The 25,046-nt window shown below is 50.0% G+C and overlaps 2 protein-coding genes across 2 annotated transcripts; one reads left to right on the top strand and one right to left on the bottom strand.

Annotated features, from left to right (window-relative positions):
• Nucleotides 1-2,312: 2,312 nt before the first annotated feature.
• LOC310647380 (hepatocyte nuclear factor 6-like) lies at nucleotides 2,313-11,363 on the top strand (the record flags this gene model as incomplete). Its single annotated transcript, XM_083374604.1, has 2 exons — nucleotides 2,313-3,270; nucleotides 11,065-11,363. 2 exons carry the CDS (start codon nucleotides 2,313-2,315, stop codon nucleotides 11,361-11,363), a joined length of 1,257 nt encoding a protein of 418 aa, XP_083230730.1.
• Nucleotides 11,364-16,584: 5,221 nt separating this feature from the next.
• GOLPH3L (golgi phosphoprotein 3 like) lies at nucleotides 16,585-23,798 on the bottom strand. The gene is made up of 5 exons (XM_083374783.1): nucleotides 23,637-23,798; nucleotides 21,949-22,155; nucleotides 19,107-19,238; nucleotides 18,898-19,012; nucleotides 16,585-18,118 (listed from the first exon to the last, which is right to left on the bottom strand). Exons 2-5 carry the CDS (start codon nucleotides 22,129-22,131, stop codon nucleotides 17,691-17,693), a joined length of 858 nt encoding a protein of 285 aa, XP_083230909.1. The 5' UTR covers nucleotides 22,132-22,155; nucleotides 23,637-23,798; the 3' UTR covers nucleotides 16,585-17,690.
• Between the last annotated feature and the right edge of the window lie 1,248 nt (nucleotides 23,799-25,046).

Genomic DNA, 25,046 nt, shown 5'->3' with positions numbered 1-25,046 from the left:
TATCCCTTGCAAACATCCTCACGAAATTCCTAAGTAGTGATTTTAAGTAGGAGTTCAAGAACAAGATGTCAGTTTTTCCTCTTTTTTCTTCTTCTTCATTTCTCTCACTGGCCTGTTTTTTCTCGAATTCTTTGACTCTTGATGCATCATTCCCGCAGACCATCTTCATCCAAATCAAACAAGGCAAACTTTCAAATTTAAATATGTTTTCCGCTCAAGCTCCTGTTTACGTACAAACAAAACCCAGGCTGGGATGCAGGCGAATGGCCCAGAAATAAATAAAAATCGGGGAAGGAAAATAAATTACTACAGAATCTTGAGAAACAAAATCAATATTAGTTGTTCCTTTTTTAAAAAAAAAGTCTTTGATTTCCCCCCCACACACTTTTTTTCTCTTTTTTCCCAAAGCTTATTCAGCGCCCATTGTTCCCTGCTGTGAAGGAGACTATGGAGAAATCTGTCTTGTCTTCTCTGCTGGTGCAAGTCTCAGAATAAATGAAATTCAGAATTTAAAAAGTGCAGCACTTAATCAGGTATAACTAACAGAATGACGGTTAGTCTCTGCAGCCAATTCCAAAAGCAACGATGGATCAGGACAACCTAACATTGAAACTGGGATTAGGAAGGCAACACCCCCAGGCCAGACATGATGAAAAAAAATGAAGCTGCTTCCCTAAAACTGGTGACTCCTTGGATGGGAGACCACTAGGTGATCCCACCGGTGTAGCTTAGCAAGAAGACATTTTAAAAGACGACGATGGCCAAGCAATTCTGGATAGATGGATCGAAATAGCTAATAAAAATCCAGTCAATCTCTGCCTTGTCTGCTACAAGGACCCCCCACTCAATTAAAAACCTTTGGGGGCTTTTTAACATCAGTGTGCTGTTTCGGACCCGCAGAGGAAGCTTCCAAGGCGAATCCAGAGAGATGATAGATCCCTAATGGCATATCTGAAAAGGTCTGTTACCCTTTCTTTGCACACACCGCAGCCTGCTTGCTCTCTCTTCCCACCCCCCCACCCCCGCCCCAGCCCCCTGATGCCTTTCCCACCCCCTGGCTCCAGGGCCGACTGGGTTAAATCCAATTGGCTCCTGATTGCAATCCGGCATATTTTTTAGGCTGGTGACGTGGAAAAAGGCAGGCGAGCAAAAGGTTTAGGCTGGTGGAATCAATACCAGTGCCTTTAGGGCTTGGAAGAAGCAAGGTTGGGAAGTGGGGTGGGGGGAGGCTGGACTGGAGAGGAGACCCACTGGGGGGGAGAAGGAGAGGGCTGAGACTGACCCACTGGCACGCACGCACACACACACACACACACAGAGGAGGAGGTTAGTTCAAGCTGGACGGACTTCCAGAAATCCAAATTAAATGGACAGCAGCAGCAGCTGGGAGGGAGAGGCAGTGAATTGATGCTTCTCCCCCCCCCCCCAGATGCTGCTGCTGCTGCTTGGGGTGGGAAGGTCTCCAAAGTGGGACTCTTTGGGGGCTGGGAGGGGGGGGAGAAGCTTCTTTGCGCTGGCCCCCAGGGAGGGATCTGGGGTCGCTCTCCTCCGTCCCTTTCTCAAAGCCACCCCTTCGAGCCGCTGCCGGCGAGGCAGGTGGAAGAGACGGCGGCTACGGCTGCTGGGGTGCCGGAGAGCCAAAATAATCTTTCTTCTCTCTCTTTCTTTCCTTCCTTCTTTCTCTCTCTCTCTCCCTCCCTCTCTCATCCAACAGTCCTACCTGCCTCTCGAAGGCTTAACATCCAACAATAGGTAAGCTGCCTTCTTTTTTCCAGGGATGGGGAATTTGGTGTGTGTGTGTGGGGGGGGGAGTGTTGTGAGCCTAGGGAAACTGTTTGGACTTTGGCTGGGAAAAGGGCAAAATTCCTCGCCTCTTTCATTCAGGGTTCCTCTCCTCTGCTGGGGAGGGAGACCCCCCCACCCCCACCCCGGGGTTGAGGGGCAAGATCAAGGAGTCTTTGGAGCCCACCGGTCTTGGGGAGGGAGGGAGGGGGCCTATTTTAGAGGTTTCCCTGTTTGATGAGGGCATTTGCACACATGGAAGTTTGGAGGTTTAATTTGGCCGGATGAAATTTCAATGCATGAAAAGACGAGGAGGAAGAGGAAGGAGGAGGAGGAAGATTGAGTGTCTTTTTCTCTTTCTCATCTCTCTCCCTTTGTCCCCAAAGTCTCCCCAAGGAACTCAAGGCGGATTAGCTTCCCAACCGGAGCCGGCGTCTCCCTCTCGGCCTCTTCCTCCACCCACCCAACATCTAACCGCGATTCAGGCTGGGCTGCCCCACCGAGAAGATGACAGCCTAGGAGGTGGAACCATGAACGTCCAGCTGAGCTTGGAGAATGGTGGGGAGATGGCCGTTCCAGAGCAGGACTTCATGCCGGGCGACGCGCGTCCTCTGCACTCAGCACTGCAGAGGTCTTCTCTGGTGGCCTCGGTGCTGGAAGGCGGCGAATGCCACCGGGCAGAGCACACCTTGGCCACCACCCTGCACCCCGGACTGGGCTTCGGCGGGGACTCGCCCACCTCCGGCGCGGGGAACAGCTACACCACCCTGACTCCCCTGCAGCCCCTTCACGAGAAGTTCCACCACCAGAATCATCACCACCACCACCACCACCAATGCCTGCCGATGGGCAACGTCATCGGGAGCTTCACCCTCATGAGGGAGGACCGAGGGCTGGGCGCCGGCGGGCATTTCTACAGCCCCTACCACCACAAAGATCTGGGCATGGGCCAGGGCTTGACCTCCCTGCCCAGCCCGCAACTGGTCCCCATGCACAACTACGCGGGACACTCGGTCACTCCCCTGGCCAACGAGAAGATGGTGCTCGGCAACGGCTTCGAAGGCCACTCCGCCACCATGTTTGGCCGCATGGACCAGCACTTCCAGAAAGAGATGTCTCCCACCCAAAACTCCACCATGGCCTCTCCCAACCCCATGGGCCAAACCGGCTACGGCCACCCCCGGCCGGAGATGAACGCTCGGCCCAACCCGCCCATCGCCACCCAGACCACGGTCCTCTCCAGCCAGCTGGAGGAGATCAACACCAAGGAGGTGGCCCAGCGCATCATCGCCGAGCTCAAGCGCTACAGCATCCCGCAGGCCATCTTTGCCGAGAGGGTCCTCTGCCGCTCCCAGGGGACCCTCTCCGACCTCCTGAGGAACCCCAAGCCTTGGAGCAAACTCAAGTCCGGGAGGGAGACCTTCAAGAGGATGTGGCGGTGGCTTCAAGAGCCCGAGTTCCAGAGGATGGCAGCTTTAAGGTTAGAAGGTAAGATACTATTTCCGTAGCCGAGACCGGGGGGGGGGGGCAGGAACAAGACAAGGAAGGTCAGGGGCCGAGGAGGGTATCTGAGGACCTTCAAATGTGGAGGCCTGGGACCCAGACCCGCTTCCCTAGGAGTAAGGCCCACTGCAGGCACCAAGGCTGGCTTCTGAGTAGACCGAGGGAGCCTCGCGCTCTGCTCACCTTGGCGCCACTCCATCGACAGCCAATAGGCGATGCTCTGCTCTCCAATACAGGCACTCCTCGAGTTACGACCAGAACTGAGCCCGTTGCTAAGTGAGACATCCGCTCAGTGTGTTTGGCCCGGTTTTACGACCTTTCTTGCCACCCTTAAGTGATTCGCTGCAGTTGTTAAGTTAGTAACCTGGTCGCTAAGGAAATCCTTCTTTCCTGTTGACTTGGCTGTTCAGAAGGTCGCAAAAGGGGAACCATGTGACACACACACACACACACACACACACACACACGGGATGCTGCGACCATCGTAAATACGAGTCAGTTGCAAAAGCGTCTGAATTTCGATCCCGTGACCACGGTGGACGCTTCAATGGTCATTAAGTATGAAAAAAGTCACTTTTTTCAGTGCCGCTGTAACTTCAAACGGCCGCTAAATGAACCGCTGTACGTTGAGGACTAGGCGTGCTTCTAACTGAGGGGTATGCAAAGGACTCGGGGCCCAGGAGAGAATTTCTTAAGTCCCCCCAGTCGAAGTTCTCAGGGGTTTACACAAGCCCACATCTGGTTTCCCTCCAGCCTCTGATCAATAGCCAACGTTAGTCGACCAGCATTAGTGCAACTGGGCTAAAATCTAGGCCAATATCCCCTCCAAGGCCTAACCCAGTTTCGTCCTTTCCACAACCTTCTGGGTCAGGGACAAGCTCCCCGCAGAAGTCAATAATGGGGTGGGCAGATCTCTGACCCGCCCTCCCCTCCTGTGAATCCCTTCTGCACACATGGCCGGCTCACATCAACCTCTCGCAGTCCACACACACATACACACCCCGTCGGGTCCAGCCACCTTCGGCCAAGGTCAGGGAAAACACATCCTGCACAGCCAGAAACACAACAACACCTTGCAGGTCCACCCCTTGGACCGTCCCAGGTCAAAAGGTCCCTTTGCGTAGCACCAAGGAGGGCCCCTTCTGGGCTGGAGGGATTCTCCAATTGTGCTTTTGAGCTTGGAGGTGTATGGGCTGCTAGCCTGCCTTTCAATGCTTCAGCATTCACAAGTGCAGTCTCTTCGTGTCCCCTGGAGGACCCTTCCCTGCTTCCCCAGCATCTTCACGACCAGGGAAGACTCTGGTCTGCTGGCCATCAAGCTCACATTCAGCTTAACCCAGTTCCCAGGGGTCTGTGCAATGCCTTTTTTTTTCTTTTGCAAGCTGGCCCCCAAAAGTAAGAATAATAATTGTGCTCCCCTCACCCTGCCACAATTCCAGCATCTCTGCGGGTCCTTCGTGGGAAAACAAGAGCGAGAAGGGAAGATTTGTGTTTGGGGTTTGTTTGTTTTTTTACATTTGAGAATTGAATTTTTTTTAAAAAAAAGCCTAAAGGGAAGGAGGCTTCAAGATAATTTCTTGAAATGGTTAAATCTGGTGGAATCCTTTCCTTGGGTGCATTATGCTCCAGTTATATGAATCTCGATTGATTGGGGTTTTTGAAATAGAGAAGTATCTCCTAATGCAGCCTGCGAAAAGCATTTTTCTGGGAGTTATTTATAGACGTGTCTGTTCGGGTTTTCCTTGTCTTGTTCCACAATCTATTTTGCTGACCAAAATATCCTCCGTTAAACTTATCCTTTTGCACCCCATCCGAATGTTTCTTCGGCATTTCTTTTGCTGTTTTTTTTTAAAAACTGTGTGTGTTGCAAAGATATTTGGTCCCATAGCAATATGTAAGATTTTTTTCCTTTTATGTTCCTAATGATGGAGAGGCCGTTGGGTCTCGGCTTCTCCCAGGATTTCCAAAGGACAATATTTAACTGTGATATAAGAAGGGAAAAGTTAAGGCAGTGAAATATTATTCGGATGTTTGTGGGCAAAAATTAGGCTACGATTTGGGTCAGGTACCTTAACTATCTAAAATAGGCAAAGAGATGTTAACGTGACTGAGGAAGGACCAACTCTTCTCCGACGAAGGATTACAAAACCAGAGGTCTCTGATATGTTCCTGCAAAAGGGGGAAATGGAATTTTTTTTAAAAAAAACAACCCCTTTTTTTGAAGGAAAAAAAAGGAATATTGTTTTACGGCCAGCAGAAGGAGCCAAGTTAGTTCGTGTTAGCCTTACAGCCAAGAGCACATTTGAACTGAATTCCCAGAATTCCGTGCTGAATAGGGAACTCTGGGAACTGAAGTCCAAGCATGCTGGCTGGGGAATTCTGGAAATTGAAGTCCATCCATCTTAAAAGCGGCCGAGGTAGAGAAAGCTGATCTGAAAAATAATAGAATAACACGAGTCGGAAGGGACCTTGGAGGTCTTCTAGTCCAACCCCGTTTGTCCTCTTCCCCATGATCCTCCCTGTGAGTTCCCCCGAGGTTAGCCCACGCCAAGTGGTCTCTCTCCAGAGATCACGTCGCATGCCTTGGAATCGCCCCCTTGCAAAAAGTTAGAAAGAGGATCCACCTGCACCCCCGGTCTATTCAGGCAGGAGGTTCCACTAGATCACAATCCCACCCACTTTCATGCAGCAGGGAGTTCCAAGGTTCCTCTGGGAAGAGATTTCCTTTCGATGGCTAGAAAAAGCAATGAAATCACACCACTGAAATCCAAGAGGTGCGGCTGTGTGACCCGGCAGCAATCGATCCCAAGGGTGGGTGGGGGTTGGGGGGAAATCTCCTAGCAGGCTGACTTGGAAGGAGAGCCACTGAATCCAGTTGAGCTGGCTTCCGATGAGGAAAGTTTAAATCTTAGTCGTTCTGGCTTTTCCCGAAAAAGAAATGCACTGAGATACTTCTGAAAATATTTGTGCATTTTCTCTTTTTCCCCTCCCCCCGGCCCCCCAAATTCACTTCTGTAGCATCTATTTCCAAATTTGCATTAAGGTAATGGCATCCTTTGGCTAACTGGCAGCAAACCGAGGCAACCTTTTCTGTTTTTAAGCCAAAGGAATTGCTTGAAAAAGTGCCCAGCTCTCTCGCTCTCTCTGCAAAACTTCTCTTGGGGTTTTAAAACGCCAGGAACTGTAGATATATTTGAGCCTCTTTTTCCCCCAACAAGTCGCATTTGCTTTTTATGTAAAATGTCCCCCTTTTGATTCTCCCTTTTGCCTCCTCCAACGCTGGGAACGACCAGGAGCAATTCATTTCAAGCTTTGAAAGGATCCCTGAAGGATCCACCATCTGGTGCACGTCAAATGGAAGCCCGGAAGACAATGCTTCTGACTCGGGTTCAGCTCACACCATGATCCAGGGAGTTGTGCAGTTACGTTCAATTGTTTTCCTTCCGAGAGAAGCATCCTCAAGTTTGGCTAAGGTTATTTTGGGGTTCAGCGTCCCCGATATGAAAGAGGGGAAGGGAAGGAAGCACTTTGGACTTGATTTACTCTAGAAATGGACAGTGTAAACTAACAAGCATGACTGATTTTCTGTTCCCAAAACCCTGAATCTGGAAGGGGAAAAAAAACCAACCCACACTTGTGATGCATCCACAAAAACGTTGCAATAAAACCTGAGCATTGTTAGCTCAGGGACCACTTCCAAACCAGTCCACTGGACTGAGCGTAAAATGTAAATTTCATGGGCCTCCAGAGTGGCCCTTGCTTCCATTTTTAATCATTGCTAACCCCTACGCCCCAAAGACAGCCTCTGGGGTGAAAAGCAGAGCCTCGGAAGGTCACCTTGCAGGCATCAAAATGGCTAAAATCGTCTCCTGAAATTTAAACCTGTGAATGCTACGAACACTTTGCCGTGGTGATTTTGACTGGGCTTGTTTTCTGGGGAAACGGCCTTGCATGAGTTGGGGACGATCAGAGTTTAATTTATGCAGTCCCAATTCTACGAAGGAGTGGTTTAAAATTTCCAGGGATAAAGAGGTGGGGTCGTAACCGAAGGGCAGGAAGGGTTCAGAAGAGGCTAAGAGCGTCATTAATGAAATTAATTGGGGGTGGGTGGGTGGGAGGGAAACACTTTGCTTCAGACCCCCCCCTCGCCCATCCAGGCCCAAGGGCGACCTTCTCGACCAGGCTGAAAATGTGCAAACAGCCAAGGGTCAGCCAGGTTAGCAGAAGCCAACTTGGAATCGGAGGATGGAAATTGCCCTGCTCCAGATAACCATCTCCTCCCTTCCCAGGGATTTCTTTTGTTCCCCTCTCCCTGGCAACGTGCAGGGGGGGGAAGAGAAATTGGAAGGAAGGGAAGAATTCCCCCCCCTTTTCTTCCAGACGTCCCTCAACCTATAGAGGATCTTCTCCTGAAAGATCTTCATTGATTTTTCTCAGGCACAACCAGCCACCAGCTACCCAGCGGACACCTCCTCCGACTTCTTCTGCTCTTGGTCTTTCCGTTTCAAACAGAACATTGGGGGGGGGGTTGAGTTGGGAGGGGGGGAGAGATGAGGCTTCAATTGGCCCCAAAGTGCCCCTTCCAGGTTTTAACCCTGCTTGCCCGATCGTTTCCCCCCACACACACAAAGGGGAGAAAAAGCAACCAAGAATCTTAAATTCCCAAATAACTGAGCTGGGGATGAGTGAAGAGCCTTGATTTGCAGGTGATTTTTCCCCCCTGTTCTTTAACTCAGAATCCAGCTCCGTTTCCATTCCACAAAGAAGGGCAAAGCATCTCCTGAATTAGAGGAGCCAAACCTGGTCCAGACACAGCTTAAAACTGAGCCGGGAGCCTGAGGGATGAATCTAAACCGATAATAAATGGAAGATACCTTGATTTTTAGTGCATCTCCAGGAGTGTAAAGATGCACGGCCAGAGACTGGTCCAAGCAATCGCTAAATGAAAGTTGAAGAATTTCCTAGCAGCGCCTTTTGGCTTATGGCTGCTAAAAAAATAAATAAATCCTAATACATAATTTACCAGATTTTAGGTAAGCTCTGTAGTACAGGATCTCTAGCTAAAATTTATATCTTTTCTGCTATCATCTATTCGGTCGCTGCCCATGCACAGAGAGAGAGAGAGAGAAACTCAATCAGATGATTTCAGAATAGGAAAGACACCAATGACACATTAAAAGAGAGCCAGCCCAGGGATTTTGGGGTGTTGCACCCCAATTTCTGCAGCCAAAGGGAGTCTCCCCCTTCCTGATTCTCCTCTCCCCTCTCTTCTCTTGAGCACCAGCCCGACATCAATCCCGGCTTGCAAGGGTTAACGCGAAACTGGCTGTTCTTTGCAGCCATATAGTTGGGATCTGATCAATATTTTCTATCAGCGTGCAGCCAGAGCAGCGTAGCAAAGGCAGTGTGTGTGTGTGTGTGTGTGTGTGTGTGTGTGTGTTGGGGGGGGTCTGCTTGGGAAGAGCTGAAGAGCAAAACAAGCTTGTCACGTTTCATGGCCACAAGACAGGAGCAGAGATCAGGACTGGGGGTGGGTGGGAAATACCCCATTGCAGTGTGTTTGTGGCTCTTACTTGTAAAAAATCTGTATTTTCCTGTCCCTTTCTGCTGTGGATTATGGGCATCCGCTTCCTTCTAGGCTATCCTCGGACAGGTTTCCTCTGCCCACAATTAAGGCAATTAAAACAGCCATTAAGTAGATGTCTTTTTGGAACTATATAGGAGCATGTAATACTATGGCGCCTGTATAATAGAAATATGTAGTCAACGTTGGAAGGTTTGGGGAATTCAAGAAATTATACATTTTAAAATACGTTGATTCGTAAGAATAGAACAAGTGTTCTAGAGTCCCAAAGATGCTTTTTCCGAGAGGCAACTAGACTTGTCTTTTCTTGGAAGACGTTTCACTTCTCATCCCAGAAGCTTCTTCATGTTCTGACTGAATGGTGGAGGAAGGAAGGATATGTATTCCTCGCAGCCATCTGGTCACTGACACTCTGAGAGTCATTGAGGCCATGGGGAGGTCACCTAAATCCAGACTACAGGATTCAGGTGACCCCGAGGGCACAGAAAAACCTCCAAGCGGCCTCAACGACTCTCAGAGAGAGTGTCGACAGCCAGATGACTGCAAGGAACATAAATCCATCCTCCGCCATTCAGCCAGAACCTGAGGAAGCTCCGTGGCTACAGGAAGCGAGACCTCTTCAAGGGGAAAACAAGGAAGTCCAGTTGCCTGATGAAAAAGCACCTTTGGGACGACCGTGACCTGGATGACGGAGAATCTCCATCTCTAGGCTATTTATCCAATTAAGCACAGCATTTGTTGGTTGGAGAAAATCTGCTTTTCCTCCTGAAAAAGCTGTGAGAAGGTAGCCAGTCGGCTAATCCAATGTTTCCCTCAGGAAAGCTGCTATTCTGGTGTTTTTACCAACCCGTCAAGCAGGTTTCTAAAAGGCACCCCCGTCGCAGGGGAAGGGTCGCACGCCAGCTGGCCAAACCGGGGTGAATAAGGTTAAAAATGGCACCCAGGATTAGACAGGGGAAGCAACCTTCGGGCTGGCCGGCATGTCACAAGGGTCTGTTCCTCCATCTTCCTATGCAAGAGAGAGAGAGTTGTGGATGGGTTAAAAAAGTTTATTTCTCCCTAAGCCTTGTTTGGGGCTCTTGTGTGGAGGACTGGGCAGCCGGGCTGCCTCTAGATGTCCTCAAGGGTTCCTTGCTGGGGAAAACAACTGCGAGGAGCCGGAGGGCTGGGGAGGCAAGGAAGGAGGCAGAAGATTTCAGTCACCAGAGCTATTGATTTAGCATTAAATTTCCAGCTCCTCTCTTTCTCCTCCCTCCCTCCCTGCCATTAAATGAAGGCATAAAAGCAGAGAGAGGTGCAGTCGTGTGCTTTAAGGTCATCCTCGGGCTAAAGAGCAAACTTTTATTTTTGATTCCAAGGGAGGGAAGCAAAACAGCAACAAAACACACACACACACACAAAACTTGCAACCTTAGTCTGGTTAAGCCCCTATGCTAAGCTGCGATTGATTCAAGGGCTGTTCTCGCCACATAAAATTATAAATTATACGCTTTTTCCCAGCCTAAATCCAAGGGCTTGCGAGACAGAATGACCGTCTCTCCTTTCCCTGACTCTCCACCTCCCCAAAGAGCCCACGAGGCTGGGAATTAGCCCCAATATTTTGTTCCGGCAATTACAACTGAACAGCCTAGGAAATTTGGGGTGTCCTAAAATCTGCCTAAAGGGCAAAGCTTCCCAAGTTTTAAAAAAATAAAGTTAAAAAAAAAGTTCTTACGGTATATGCTATACCAACGAAGTGGCATCATCTCTGCATCATCGGACCCCAAACTCAGCTGCTCCACATTCTGCTGCAAACATTAATCGCTCCCCAGTCACGTTAAACCCCCACACACACACACACAACGCAGAATGTTCTCTCTGGCCGCACCAGGTTATAATTTCACGCCAGTACTTTAGCCCAGGTGGAAGCCCTGCCCTCGATCGTCAGTTTAGCTACAAAGGAGACAGGGTGAAAGCTGGGAGGGAAGATGATCTCTGGATGCCTCTTTTGCTCCACAAAACCTCACTGGAGAGGGGCAGTCTATCAGACTGCCGGCGGTGATAGAGCCAAGGATAATAATAGCAACAGAGCGTGGAGCAGAGCTGATCCGCTGCCAAGGTGAACAGCAATCGGTATTAATTTTTTGGGTTTTACGTGGTGCGTAACTAACGGCCTCTTGTCCTTTCAACCTGCCCGTCTCCCCCTCCCCCCCCAGCCTGCAAAAGAAAAGAGCAAGATCAAAGCAAAGTTGACCGCAACCACGTCCCCAAGCGCCACCGGCTGGTCTTCACGGACATCCAGCGCCGGACCCTCCACGCCATTTTCCACGAGAACCAAAGGCCTTCCAAGGACCTTCAGATCACCATCGCCCAACAGCTGGGCCTGGAGCTGTCCACCGTTAGCAACTTCTTCATGAACGCCCGGCGGAGGAGCCTGGACAAGTGGATGGAGGAAGGGAGGTCCCCCTCCGCCGGCTCTACCCCGTCCTCGGCGGTCACTTGCACCAAAGCGTGACCGCCGAGGTGCCGGACGGTCCCCTTTTTTGCACCAAAGATGGAAGAGGAGCACTTCAGCCAGGCAGGCGCTAAAATGGCCAGAGGAGGAGAAGGGACGCCGTGTCTGGATCCTGCTCTGGAGGAGTCACCACCCTCCTGTAATTTTCGCCCAGGGTGGTGTGTCTAGGAGAGGGTGAGCCCCTTCTTCGACCGGACTCTCTGAAGGACCTTGAGGAGGAGGGTCAAGGCTGCCTCCTCCAGAAGCCGTGGATCCTTTGTTTCATTCTGCAAACCCTCCTGTGTGGGTCCCCAACGAGGAAGCGACGCCATCTAGTGGTTCAAAGCAGGGGAATGTGGGGAGGGGGCTGAAGGACCAGAACGGGGTTACCTTCCACCGCGGAGGAAGGGGAAGACCCCTACCCTTGGGAGCAGATATCCCAAAGAAAGTCATTTCCTTCTAAAAGCCTTGGCGCTAAATTACACACCCCCCCGACACAGGTGGGCTCGGCCCAATCCCCCCCCCCCGGCCAATTTGATGCATGAAGCGTAATGACAGAGACCCCCCCCTCACTCTCTCAAGGTTCCAAGCCAGTTTCTGAGTTAGACAAAGCAGAGCCAGTGTTAAACCACAATTCCTCCTCTTCCTCCGCCATCTATCGCCACTGCAGGACAGGCAGCAATCCGAGATGAGCACAAATCTCTTTTTCCCCCCCTCGTCCCCATGCAGAGGTCCACCCACAGCTGATTTTGCATCTGGAACATCCCCCCCCCGCTGCCCCTCCTTGACCTCCCCTCCCTTCTCCAGCCTCTTCCGGCCGCCCACTCATTTCAGGACTCCCCTCCCGGAGCTTGTTTGAAAGGGGTCAGGAAGCGAAGTGGCCCTCTTGGGTCAGAATATTCATGATGGAGACTGACCAGGAAAAAGACACACACACACACACACACACACGTACACAGACCCAAAAAAATCTGGCAGGCTTCGAGCTGCACTTAACTGGGGGGGGGGAAGCAGGGGCAGTTCTTTCACGGTGTGGCAAACAAGCCTCTTAACGCCCGCAGAAGCACTCAGGCACCGTACGGTTCTACTTGACGTTTATTTAAAGTGCCGTCCAAGTCCGGCTCTTCCCCCCCCCCCCGCTGGTTCCTTTCTCCATCAAGCCCTTAAGGTCTTTGCTGGTCACCCAGGTCATCTCGCCCCACTCCCCCCTTCTTCCCGTGGCCTTGCCAGCCACTCTCCTGCCCAAACGCAGCTTGAGAGAAAAAAACTTTTTTTTAAAAAAAAATCTGATCTAAGCCAAGGAAGGTGCTCAGAGCACTTCTGGAGGGACCCCCCTCCGGTTTGATTTCTCTGCTTGCTTCTTTCCAAGCTTTGGGGCAGAGAGTAAGACCCCATTGCGTGGGGAACTTGCCCACTGCCCCAAATCTGGCCTCTTAAGCAAAGATACGCCCGTCTAGAAACTTTTGCAAATGGCAACTCACTTCTAGATTCTACGTCTTTTCTATTTCGGCTTGGTCCCTTTGTTAGGGAGGGGGCTGCCTTGCCACAGGTATCCAGGCTGTTGAGGGTCTCTCCCGAATTTTTCCAAAAGAAAATAACTAGGATCCGTCAGGACCCGCTTTGTTTTAGTCAAACTAGCCAAAGCTCCTGGGCTGGGCTCGTAAACTCCCTTCCGTGACTATTTTGCCTTTTTTGTTGCTTGAAGAGAGAGAGGCAGTAATTCTTGGCCAAAAGCCTTCGCAGCAGCAAAGCCGTTCTAAACTTTACAAGGCATCTCTTGGGGGAGAGGGGGGGCCGTGAGGGGCTAAGAGTCAGAGGGAGGCATTCGGGGCTTGCCTTTTTGGGAATGCGGGTGCAGAGAGCATGGAAAAGCCGGCTTAAGGAGCTAGCAGGAGGCCTCTTCCTGCTGAATTGAAGAAGCCTCTGGCCAAGGGCTGGACAAACGCAGATTATTCTCTGCGCATCTTGGAAATCTGCCTTTTGCTTCATCTGATCGGGGGTCAAAGTCACGATCAACGCAGAGGGCACCAGAACAACCTTGGCTACTTCCCCCCCCCCTTTGGGTTCCTCTCCCCACCACTGCTTCCTCCTCCTCCTCCCCTTCCAGGCCTATTGGGTGTTCCCCTGGTCCCAAAGGTTCTCAAAATTACTGGGGGGGGGGGGAAAGAAAAAAAAATTCTACCTCACTTTGTCTCTTGCACCAAAAGATACCAAAGATGGTTGTTTTTTCCTTTTGCAAAGTCTTTTGTGCGTGTGTGTGTGTGTGTCGGGGCGAGTGTGTCGGTGTCGGAGCAGGGGTGGATGGGTGTGTGCGTCGTCCTACGATAGTTCTTATTTTCCTTTCCTTCTTGCATGGCTTCTCCAAGGACTTGGTTTGCCTCAAGACGCTCAGCTTGCTCTGGACAGAGAGGGGGGCACCGGCCTTTCTCTTTTAGGGGGGGAGAAATCTGAACCCCCATTTCTCCCAACCTGCTTTCCCCCCCCCAGCCCAGCCCGTTCTCCGACCACCCCGTTCCCGGGGGAAGCTGAGACAATGCACTTTAGGGACCGAGCTGCCGGGACAGGAGTTGGGAGGTCCCTTCTAAATGTGCCCCGAGCCACAAAATGAACAAACAGGATTTTGATTTTGATTTTTTTAAAAAAGGAGGGGGGGTGCATTGTTTGCCAATTCCAAACAGAAATTTATGGAATGGGAGGAAAAAAAAGTTATACATTACATTAGAGGCTAACAGCTTCCCCTTCTCTGCTCCTTTTTCACCGCTGACACTGTTTTTAAAATAGCCTGGTTTCTTTTTTTTAAAACGCTCTGGCCAATTAACCAGGTCTCAAAAACTCAAATCTTCCAAGATTCCCCTCCCCACGTTTAGAGGTTGTCTGAGCAGCAATCAGCAAACTGTGTTATGTTTACACCGTTTTATCAAAGAAGGAAATACTGTTCAGAGTAAAGCAGGCCAAAAATTAGAAGTGAGGTGTGAGAAGTCCCTACCAGGACGAATCATCCGGCTTCTAATTAATGCATTTTCTAAATGAATAGCTAAGGTTAGTACTTATCTTTGATTGGAGCCCGCTCATTTTTCAAAGTTGCTAGGGTAAGATTGCCGTAGAAGTGCTGCCATCTTGAACAATCTCATTTTTAAAAAAAAAAAAACTATCTCCTCACAACTCCAATATCTCCACCACTCGTGAAATTCTGATAAACCAAAATGTACAGGATTATCAATCTGACTGTAGGAAAAACAAGACAGCTCTTGCCTCACTTCACCTGGGTTTATAAACCCTAATATTGTTTCTTTGGGGCTGTGTGAACACATCCATGACGACTTAAATCTCTATGCAAACCAGGCAACTGAGGCTTGTGTAATAAACTACGAACATAAATCTTAGCTTAGCATTTGCTTTTAGCACAATATGACTCATTCACTCTTAAAAAAAATCAGCTATGTCCGAACAAAACAGAAAAAAAATAACATGCGTCAATATGGTCTCAACTATCAAATCGAAAGAGGAAGGCCTAAAATAGGTGTATTTCTTACCCTGGCATTTAAAATGTGTTTTAAACATGGGCTGCTTCTAAAATCTTAAGAGTTTATAAACCAATTTCTGGGCTGGCCTTTTTTGCCAAACCGGTTAAGCCCTTGGGAAATTGTGTATTTATTTTTTACCTGCCTCAAACACACATCCTAGTTGGTGACCTCTAACAAGAATAAGGTGTGGCAAAGGAGGATAACAGATGGGTTTAAACGGAATAGTTTGCTAAACTCCAGGATTTTAGTTCCAAAGTCCGATGAATCTGGTTCTGCAAGGAATCCATCGGATACCAACCACCAATACACTATGTACGTACAATTCAGCTCTGATTCCCGACTGTGAAGAGGCTGCCTTTTCGCAATTTGTTTGCTTGTTACACAATCTGTGCTCTGCAACGTCAGAGGCACAACACCTGGGCTCAGACCAAGCCCTGATGACGTTTTGAGCTCACGCCATTAAGAGACACTGCCTTGGGTTGGGTGTTTTTCTGTCAATCCTGATGTTCCACCTCGTTTAAATGTTTTAACCCTGGAAACCCACTATACTACCAAATTCAGACCCTCAACAGTGACAGCAGCTCAAATATACGTTCCGTGGCTTTCCCCATTCCTGAAAGATCAGGTTGCTAACTTGGAAAACATACGGTTCTTCCTGTGCTTTATGTACAGCTTGACGGGCAGAGATAAATAGGCAAACTTTTCTATAGAATAAAACAGTGGTTCTCAACCTGTGGTCGGCGGACCCCTGGGGGGGGGTCCACGAAGGCTTGAAGAAATGTTATGATTTAAATCTGATGTCTTGGGGGGTGTCCATGGCTACAAAGGGCATCTAAAGGGGGTCCGTGGCAAAGAAGACGTTGAGAACCGCACGAATGAAAGATCATTTTAAAAAGAGACTACCCTGTCATTCAAAAGTGGATCTATTCCCTTTTCTTTTCACTCCCTGGCCAGTGTAAGCTGAGCGGTGTGCTCGTGTTTTTTAAATCAAAGCAGTGCGTTGCTATCCGTTAATGAATTGAATGTTTCTCCTTTGTTTGTCGACCGTGCTAACTTAAAAAGAAAAACCAAAGTCTTTCTCTTTTTTTTTTGCCTGTAAACAAGAAAAGACCAAAAAAAAAGTTGAACAAAAGCTGTACATTTTATACCAAAGTTTTTTTCTTCTTGAATACCTCATCCTGTAGTAGCTGTTTGTGGTGAAATGTTATTCAGAGAAAGTAAACGTCCTTGAACTGAAGCACAATGGAGCTCTCTGCTTTATGGGCAGGGATGGGGGGGCGGGGCGGGGGGAGGTTATGTGGAAGTGGGGTGACTTTTCTGTTTTTTTAAAGCAAAGTCCGAGGTCAAGGGTACCTGGGAAGGGTGTCAAGGAAACCAAATTAGTAACCAATTCTACGCATTAGTAGGGATTCTCGACCAACTTACCAAGACTTCTGCACGCTTTTACTCTTCCCATCCAGCCTGAAGAGTCTTCTGAACTTTCCAATCCAAATTTCTTCCTCCATCTACGACATCGGAGGAAACGTTCAGCGGGCTTTAAAATCTACTTTAAATGGCCTTAAACCTCCCGCAATTTTCTAACTTAACCAAAAATAAAAAATAAATAAAAAATGGCAAGGGAACACAATGACGACTTTCAAAGGAAAGAGTTTAATCACAAGGCAGTGGCCTCTAGAGACTACAAACCCACAGTCACCATGCTTCTCAAGATACTGAACGTGGAGGAAGTCAAGGCCTCGACTGGGCTCAAAGGGTCAGCTCTAACTAGCGGCTCGGGCAGCCCAAATACACCTCAACTGTGAACTCATGGTAAGGCACTGAACTAAAGGACATTGAGTTGCGAGCAGAACCACAAGCATTAAGGTACAATTTTGCGTAGGTCTGGAATTCAGCGTCAGGCTTCTAGATCTCATGGTTCTGAAAAGAGGCTCTAAAGCACAGCCCCGAGGCCAACGGGCCTCTTAAAAGTCTCACAAGATAGTCGAATAAAATAGAATGGGTTTTATCCCGGCCCCTTCCAGGAAAAACCTTGTTGGGAATTATGCAAGTCTAACCAGCTTTGTACAATGTATTCTGGCTTCGGTTGCTGTCAGGGTTGAACTCTTAAATTAGATGCACTTCAATCTAACCGGGGTGCATCTGAACAGCTATACCAGGAGGAGACAACCGGGGGCGTCACTGCTCCTTGCCAGGACTCTCCGCACAACCTTTAGGCTCAAAAAGCAGAAACCAAACACGGCCGAGATTGCATAGAAACTTGTGCTGTAATTCAACAAATGCAAGAACAGCACAAGGGGAGGGGGGGGGGGAAAGCAAAGGAACTTGGATTAAAGAAGAAAAAAAAAAATCTGGCCAGACAAAAAAGGGAGGTTGGGATCGTGAGGTTAAGAAAGGGGAAGGGGGACAAGCACACCCGCCAAAATGAATCCCCTTCCTCAATACGGAAAAAAAAAGAGGATTTGGAGTGAGAGAAAACAGGAGGGGGGCAGAGAGGAAAAAAAACTGTTTTTTTGTCCCAGACACAGCCACTCCTCCGTCTTAATCTGAGGTCTCAGAAAAAATGAACCAGGGTTAGGGAGGAAGAGCAATGCACAAACGCCTTGGCGGATCCCCAGATCGCTTGAAGAAGGTGTGGCGGTGGGGCTGGCAGTGAAGGCAGGGCTGTAACAGAATAAGCTCCCCAGGCCGATGGTGGGCCTGGCTAGCCGCGGTCGCCAAAAGCTTCTGCCCAGGAAGGTGGGAGGACGCCACCAAGCCAGGGGCTTCCCTCCTGGAGGACAAAAGGGCCGAAGCCGCTTGGAACCACTTCACTCGCCAGGAGGGTTTAGGATTTATTGAAGGCCGCCAACACAGCCCAGATCATCTCGGTGCCCGCTGCCTTGGCGGCCTCCACCTCAGGGTCCCTATCCATCAGATCCTTGGACCTATTCATAGCCACATCGTACTTCTCATCCACCAGGGTGGTGAAGACGTTCTCCAGGACGTCCGAGGCGTGGGCCAGGACCAGCAGCGCCAAAGTCCTCCTGTCCATGCGGTGGGGGTCGTTGACCCACCTGTCCAGCACGCTCTCCTGCAGCCGTTTCACCAGCCGCTGCTTCTCCGTGGTGTTGGTGACCGGGTGGGTGGTCATGTCGAAGAGGAGGAAGTTCTGCTTCTCGGTGGTCAAGATGCCCTTCTCCACCAGGTTCTTGGCAATCCGCTCACGGACGTTGCGCAGCTGGTACTGCAGCTTGAAGGGGTTCCAGGTTTCACCTGCGAGGGAGGGAACCGTTTGGAGTCAGGATTGTCAGGATTGTCAGGATCCAAAAGTTCCCTCTGTGGGCAAATTACGAAGGAAGCCCCCAACAGCTTTTGGGCAGGCCATCCTGAAACCTCTCTCTCCCCTTTATTCTCTCCAATCCTAGGTTTTGAAGACGGCCTCCAAAATATATGGATTTATATTCCGGGGTGACCAAAAACGCATTCCCTATTTACCTCTGGGTAACGTTACAGGCAACCCTTTGGACAGAGTGAAAAAAGCGAACTCAATGCTCATGAAAATGAGACCATGGACAGAATCCTGACTCTTGGAAAAACCTAATTTGGTTTCTTCCTTTGGGGTTGATGATCACTGCCATTCCTGGACAACGGATGATAGCTGAATGTGTCTCTAATGCTGGTTTCTTCATCAATTTAACAATTCATTCATTTTCCTTCTATCGAAATCTACGCCTTGTGCCGAGCCACAAAGCACAGCAGTCGTTTGATTCTCTGGTGTGTTTTTTTGTTTTTAAAAAAACACCACTTTGGGCTGTGGGGACTTGAAGCCACGAGTTACAATTCAGCCGATTTCAACTGTTCCCACAAAACCCAGCCTCACTGCAACGCGTGACCCCGGCCGCAGAAACCAGCAGGCCCAGTGAAGGACGTGGCCCGCACGGCTCTTTCAGAAGCAGCGGCAGGACCAGGCAAGCGCTCTGCACGGGGCCAGGGGCTGCCCCCAGAGAGGCCAGGAGGGCAGCCAGGCAAGGCAGCCGTCCAAGCTCTCTTACCTGTGAGCAGCTCAATCCAAGTCTGCACCGTCTCGGCCGGCTCGGTGGCCTTCAGGTGGCGGAGCGTCTCATCCAGGAGGACGTCTCCGGTCGGGGCATCCGACTTCACGAGGACCTGAGCGGGAGGAAAAAACGGGGTCCAGGGGCTGAAGAGGTGGAGACCCAGCAGTCCTGCAGAGCCCGGCCAAACCGGGAAGGCAACGTCCTACCTTTCGATCCAACAGCCGTTTTTTCCTCATGGACTGGGCCTCCAGCTGTATCCTCCCTCGCATGGCGAGCTCAATGAGGATTCCCCCGCGCAGTCCCGAGGAAATGCAGTCATTCCAGAAGGAGGTGTAGCCCTGAGAGGAACAGCAAAGCAGAAGTCAACCGAGGGAGCTCAGCCCTACCAAAAGAGCGTCCACAGGTCTCCCGCAAACCCCCCTGGTCCCGCCAGACTTCCCCCCAGACTAACTCCACAGCATCGGTAGCAAAATTGTTCTACATCCTGGTACACAAAACCTCAGCCGCAGGTCCTCTCTTACTCGTTGCTTTAATAATGTGAGGGAAAGTCCCCATAAAAGGGTATGCAAGTGGCAGCAAAACTAGCATTAAATTCAGGTTTTCAGAAAATGTGCATCAAGTGGGAAGACGGTATCCATAAGTGCAGAGTTGAAATTCAAGATGTTAAACCTTGGCATTTGGATAAGCTGAATTCAGTGTCATATTTTACCACCTGCATTCTTGCATCAGGCAAGTGTGTGTGTAGGGGGGGGGGGGAAATCAGTCTGGTGATCCCAAGGTTATATAGTTGTAAGTCAATTAGGATAAGGACTACAAATTGGTAACTGTGCCTAACAACCTGGCATGCTAGCCACGATTAACTGCTTTTTAAAAAAAAAAAACCTCAGCTAGATTAATAATATATTTCCTTAGATTACACTGCCAAGTTTGACAGCAGATAGGAAGGTCATACAGGAAGCAATTCTGGCAGAGAACATTTGGCTGAAATGTCAACTCAAGCAGAAAAGCAAACAGAGATTTCACGGTTCCTGTATGTCCGGAACACACCTACAAATTGCCATCAACCCCAAATCTCTCAAATATGCAAATACTCCTAAAACACCAACTTCCCTTTCCTTCTCAACATCCAGTGAAAACATTACATATTTCGTGAAAGTAGTGGAGGAAAAATGGGATTTTAACAACCATCTGTAGTTTTTAAACGAGGCAAAATATTTGAATATGTAGAACTCGGTGTTCCTTTGAAAAACTGCACTCGATTCGTTCAGTTTTATGATGCCTCTTGGCATTTTAGTCTTCCTACTTTTTCTTCCTTCTCTCATTTCGCATCTCTTCTTTCTCCTAAAGGGTTGATAACAAATCATAATAAAAAGAAAAGGAAATGGACTTTTCTATCACCATTGGTAGGTACTATATAGGGTCTGCTACTTGAGCAGGGGGTTGGACTAGAAGACCTCCAGGGTCCCTCCCAGCTCTATTCTGATGCAAAGTGGTTCTAGCTTGTCTTTGAATTAAATTGGAATTTAATTCCTTTGGACTCCCATTTCAAGCCGAACACAATTTTACTTCCCTTCTGTCCTGTGTGATTTCTGTCAGTCAAAACAACACAATACAAAGGATTTTGCTGCACCTTTTTACAACCGAGAGAAGCAAATCCCAGCTACAGGTCTTGGCAATCCCGTCCTTAAAGTACAGTAAAAAAAAAAAGTTTATCCCACCCTTTATTTAGTGATTTAATCCGGTATCCCCTACTGCTAAAAATAAAATAACATAAGTAAAGACCAAGGCATTCTTCTACAATCCTGCAGCAAAGTTTTGTTGTTGCTTTTCCCCCATTCAATCTATTACAATTAGCTTCCAGGTCTGCGGGGTTAGGAAATCCAGGATGGAAGCTACATCTGGCTACTGTTAGTAGGGACCCATATGCCAATCATGGAAAGCCAGGACCAGTTTCTCCCCGAGCAAACTGCCACCTGTGTCCAGCATCCCCATGGAAGAGGAGGAAATGAAGCTCCTGAGAGAAAGTTGCAGAACAGGTGTAGCTGGAATTAGGACGCTGCAATTTAAACGGTGTCCCCAAAGGGCAAGGAGTTACGTACACAACAGTCCAAGGCTAAATGCCGTTTTATTATGAACAGTCTCCAAATGCAACTTCCGGCTTCTTAGAGAGAAGCATTTTCCATCTGTGATGCCCCATATTACGGCAGTTTCTGCATATCTACTTGAGTAGCAAAAATAGGTAAGCCATTTTCCCTCGTTCAGCCCTGAAGGAAGACAGCCAAGCTGGCACATACTGCTGCTTCCTGGTTTTTCATTGAATCAAGTTCTCTTTGTGGAGAACTGGATCAAGAGAAAGCTCCTCTTCTCCTGCCAATGGCATTAAATTAAATTAAATTTCAGGGCTTAGCCTGACACTGTTGACTGATCAAGCCAGGAATACATTAGTACTGATAACTGGATCGGCAATGCCCAAGGAAATCCTTGGGAAGTCTCGTTTCTCCCACACTCCTCCTTAGTCCCATCAAACTTTTCTAACTAGGATAAAGTTATGAGCCTTGGTGTTGGCAAAAAAAACCCTTGGCGAACTGGTTTGCTGGTTTTAAAAAAAAACATCACAGGGATCAGTTTACTGCTGGTTTAAAATGCAAACCACCCATCATAATGAACTCCACTCCTTCGTAAAGCCCTGCTAAAATCCCAGCTGAATCTCCAGTGATCTTGCTCAGAGGAAGCAGAACCCGACCCTGAATTTGAACTTTCTGACTTTTCTCTGCTCCTTCACATAACGCTGCAAAGCTGCTCCGTTGTTTTTCTTAACACTGCTGTTGAAACCTGGCTTGTTTAGGAAAGTTGTTTTAGTTGTGCCCAGTTGTCACCATATTGTATCACTCTTGAGGTTATTTCTGAGTACATTTTGCTGTTTACAGATCTAAATTTTGTACGTTGCCAGAAGCCTTCTTGGGAAAAAGAGATGACACGGATCGATAACTGCCGGAATCACTGTAAGTGGAAAGGACCCCAAAGGCCAGAGGTCCCGTCGGATCCTACCTCTTTGTCCTTCAGACCCAAAAGCAAGATCTCCTCCATGAGGGTGAGGCGGATGTCTTTGGAGTCTCCAGGGTCCTCTTCGCCCACAATCTGGTTGACCACGGCATGTTCTTCAGCCTCCACCCGCTTGTCTGCGTTCCTCCCAACTTCCACACGTTTTCCTCGGTGGATCAAAGTTGTCATGGCTTCTCTGCTGGGTCTGTAAGCCTAACGGAAACGTAATTGTGTCAGCAGCTGCCAACTGTGCCATCTGAGCTCACCTACCACTCTCTGAGGGAAGAAACCACAGCAAATCCCAGGCAACCTCCCCAAAGCAACTCCCGTAACAAGCTATGGGCCCTGCCCCACACTTGGCCCAATCCCCACAACCTAGAATGCATTCTCTGTGGGGAAGTGAGGAACAGATCCGCGCTCAGAAGACAGGCTGAGTGAACTCCACAGCCTTCAAAAAACAGCTCCTCTATTATGCTAAGCCACAGTTTGCTCAATCATGATTTAATGAATCAACCACAAGTAACTGAAGTATCGAATAATAACCACAGGGACTTGCAAACAACAGGCTAACCATTTTATAAAGCAACACACAAGTTTTGCTTATTAGCTTAGCAAGGGTGGATTGCAAGCAAGTTCTAAACTTGGTTTCCTTGGGATCCAGATGTGTTGGACCAGAGTTCCCAGAATTCCTACCTCAGTGAGAATTCAGGGATCTGTAGTACCTATATAATCCAAAAGCTATTCTCCCCATCTCCTTTTTCTAAATGCAATCCACAGAAAGGATAACATTTCATCCATCTTATAGAGGCAATAAATCCGGAAGAACTACGGGATGATAATCCTTATTGAGTAACCATTTTGGACCTGATATAAAGCCTCTCACTTTTCTCCCAACCAGGTTTTGAGAGCAAAGGTAAAAAATGTCTTTTTTTAAGCTATTATAAGTCCACAAAATAGGCAAGATAGGCAGCAGCATCCAAGGCTCATTCAGGGAGCACTTAGTCCAGGAAAGAGGGCCCAAGCCTGAGCAAACAGGAATCCGGCTGCGTCAGGTGAGAACACCCCCTTGCGTGTGATGAAAGAGGAACTGTATATGTGGCAGCCACGGGGCGGAAAAGAAAAGGGTTTGAAAAGGTGGCTTGGCTGTATTCCTGAGCCTCTCCGGTGGAAATAAATCACGGCAAATGTCAGTTTAAAAGGGGACCCCTGGAGAGGTGGAGGCGGGAGGGAGGAACAAGCCACCCCAACCCCGCTTTCACAAGAAACAGAGCTTCCAGGGGAAAAGGGCTCGAATACACGTGGGTTGGTGTTTTTTTTCTCTCTCTCCCCAAATGGAGACCTGGGTTTCCCCTGCACTACAGCAGCGTTTCCCAACCTTAGGAACTTGAAGATGCCTGGACTTCAACTCCCAGAATTCCCCAGCCAGCATAGCTGGCTGGGGAATTCTGGGAGTTGAAGTCCACGCATCTTCAAGTTCCTAAGGTTGGGAAACGCTGCACGACAAAGACCGAGGGGGCTGCACGGCCTACCTCCAGCCCCTTTTGCATAACCCCCTCCTCGCTTGCAAGCCACAGGCGGGGCTGGCTCCCCACTTGGGAGGCGCAGAAGAGAAGCCCGCCACCCCCCCCTCCAATTGCACCTGCCACTGTCCCCCCTCCCCACGCTACGGCTCCTTTGCCCCCCCTCCTCCTTACCCGCACTCCTGTCTGTGCCTTCCCAGCCGCTGCTCGGCCTCCCTCCTCGCCCTTCTCCGCCCGGGGCAGCGGCAGGCCCGGAGCCGGCTTCCTGGCTCGCCTACGGGGAGGAAGGAGCCGAGAAGAAAAGCCCCGAAGGCTTCTCCCCCATCGCTTCCTGGTGTCCCCGGGAAACGTATCGCGGTAGCCGCGCCGAGGGCCAATAGGAGCAGCGGCAGCCGCAGAAGGCGCCAATAGGCTGCCGGGGGAGGCGGGGCTTCCCTCTCACTCACTCCCTTCTCGCCCCCCCCCCGCGGGCCACTCGCAAACTTGCCAAGAGGGCAGGATGGATGGTCCGGGAGGGGGGGTGGGGGGTGGGACCGGCCCTCCTGATGGACGGGCGCGGCAGCCAATGGGGCCGCGGAGAGTGGCCGGGCAGGCAGAGCTGAGGGGAAATCAAGGGGGGGCTTGCAAAGGGGGGGGGGCCCGCCGTGAGGGGAAGGCGGCGGTTTAAAACATACCATAAACAAACGAATAAATGTAAATAAATAAAATAAACGCAAACAAATCTCATCTGTTTCTGAAGGGGCCTTTTTTTCCCTTCCCACCCAAAGGCCCAGAGGGGCTGAGGAGACCCCCCTCGCCCCCTCCCCCCGCAGACCCGCCTGGCAGGGAGACCCCGGCCCAGGAAAGGCCGCTCCCTGAGGGCCCCGCGGAGCCTCCGGCCGCAGAGGCAGTCTCCCTCGCTGCCGGCTTCCAGGCCTCCACGAGCCCCAGGGAGGCCTAGCGGGTGGCTCCAGCAGGGCCCTTGCGCCGAACAGACCCTGGTTCAATCCTGGCTTGTCCAGCAGGGTCTCTGGAGGCGCTGATTCCACCCGGGCTTGGCCAGAAGAGGAGAAAAAGGCGGGAAAGGCGGCCCAGGGGTGGGGGAGGGGAGGGGCCACCAGGGCCTCCGGAAGAAGCTCTGGGAGGGGCGCCCCGCTCTCCCTCCCCCCACAGAGCCCCTCCCTGGCGCACTTGGGGGGGTCCCCACCCTGCCCACCATCTTGGGGGCCAAAAGATTTTTTTTCCTCCCCGCCCCGCTTTGGTCCCCCCCGCCTGGCTTTGAGGGGCCAAAGGGGGCCCTGGTGGCAGGGAGGGGTCCCAGGCCCAGCCCAGGCATCCTCGGGACAATGCAGCTCAGTCCTCGACTTACAGCCGTTCGTTTAGGGACCGGACTGAAAAAAGGGGACCGTTTTTCACCCCTAGGGCCGTCCTGGCATCCCTGTGATCGCCGGATCGAAGCTCAGACCCTTGGCAACTGACTTGTCTTCTGACCAAGTCCAGGGAGGAAGCCCGATTCACTTAACAACCACCTTCCCAAGTTAACGGCTGCAGTGGCTCCCTTAACCACTGCGGCAGGAAAGGTCATAAAATGGGGCAATAATCACT

Source organism: Vipera ursinii (genome assembly GCF_947247035.1).
Source record: "Vipera ursinii genome assembly, chromosome: 15".
Taxonomy (NCBI): Eukaryota; Metazoa; Chordata; class Lepidosauria; order Squamata; family Viperidae; genus Vipera; species Vipera ursinii.
Note: the sequence above shows the minus strand (reverse complement) of the source record. Positions and strands in the feature narration are given on the sequence as shown.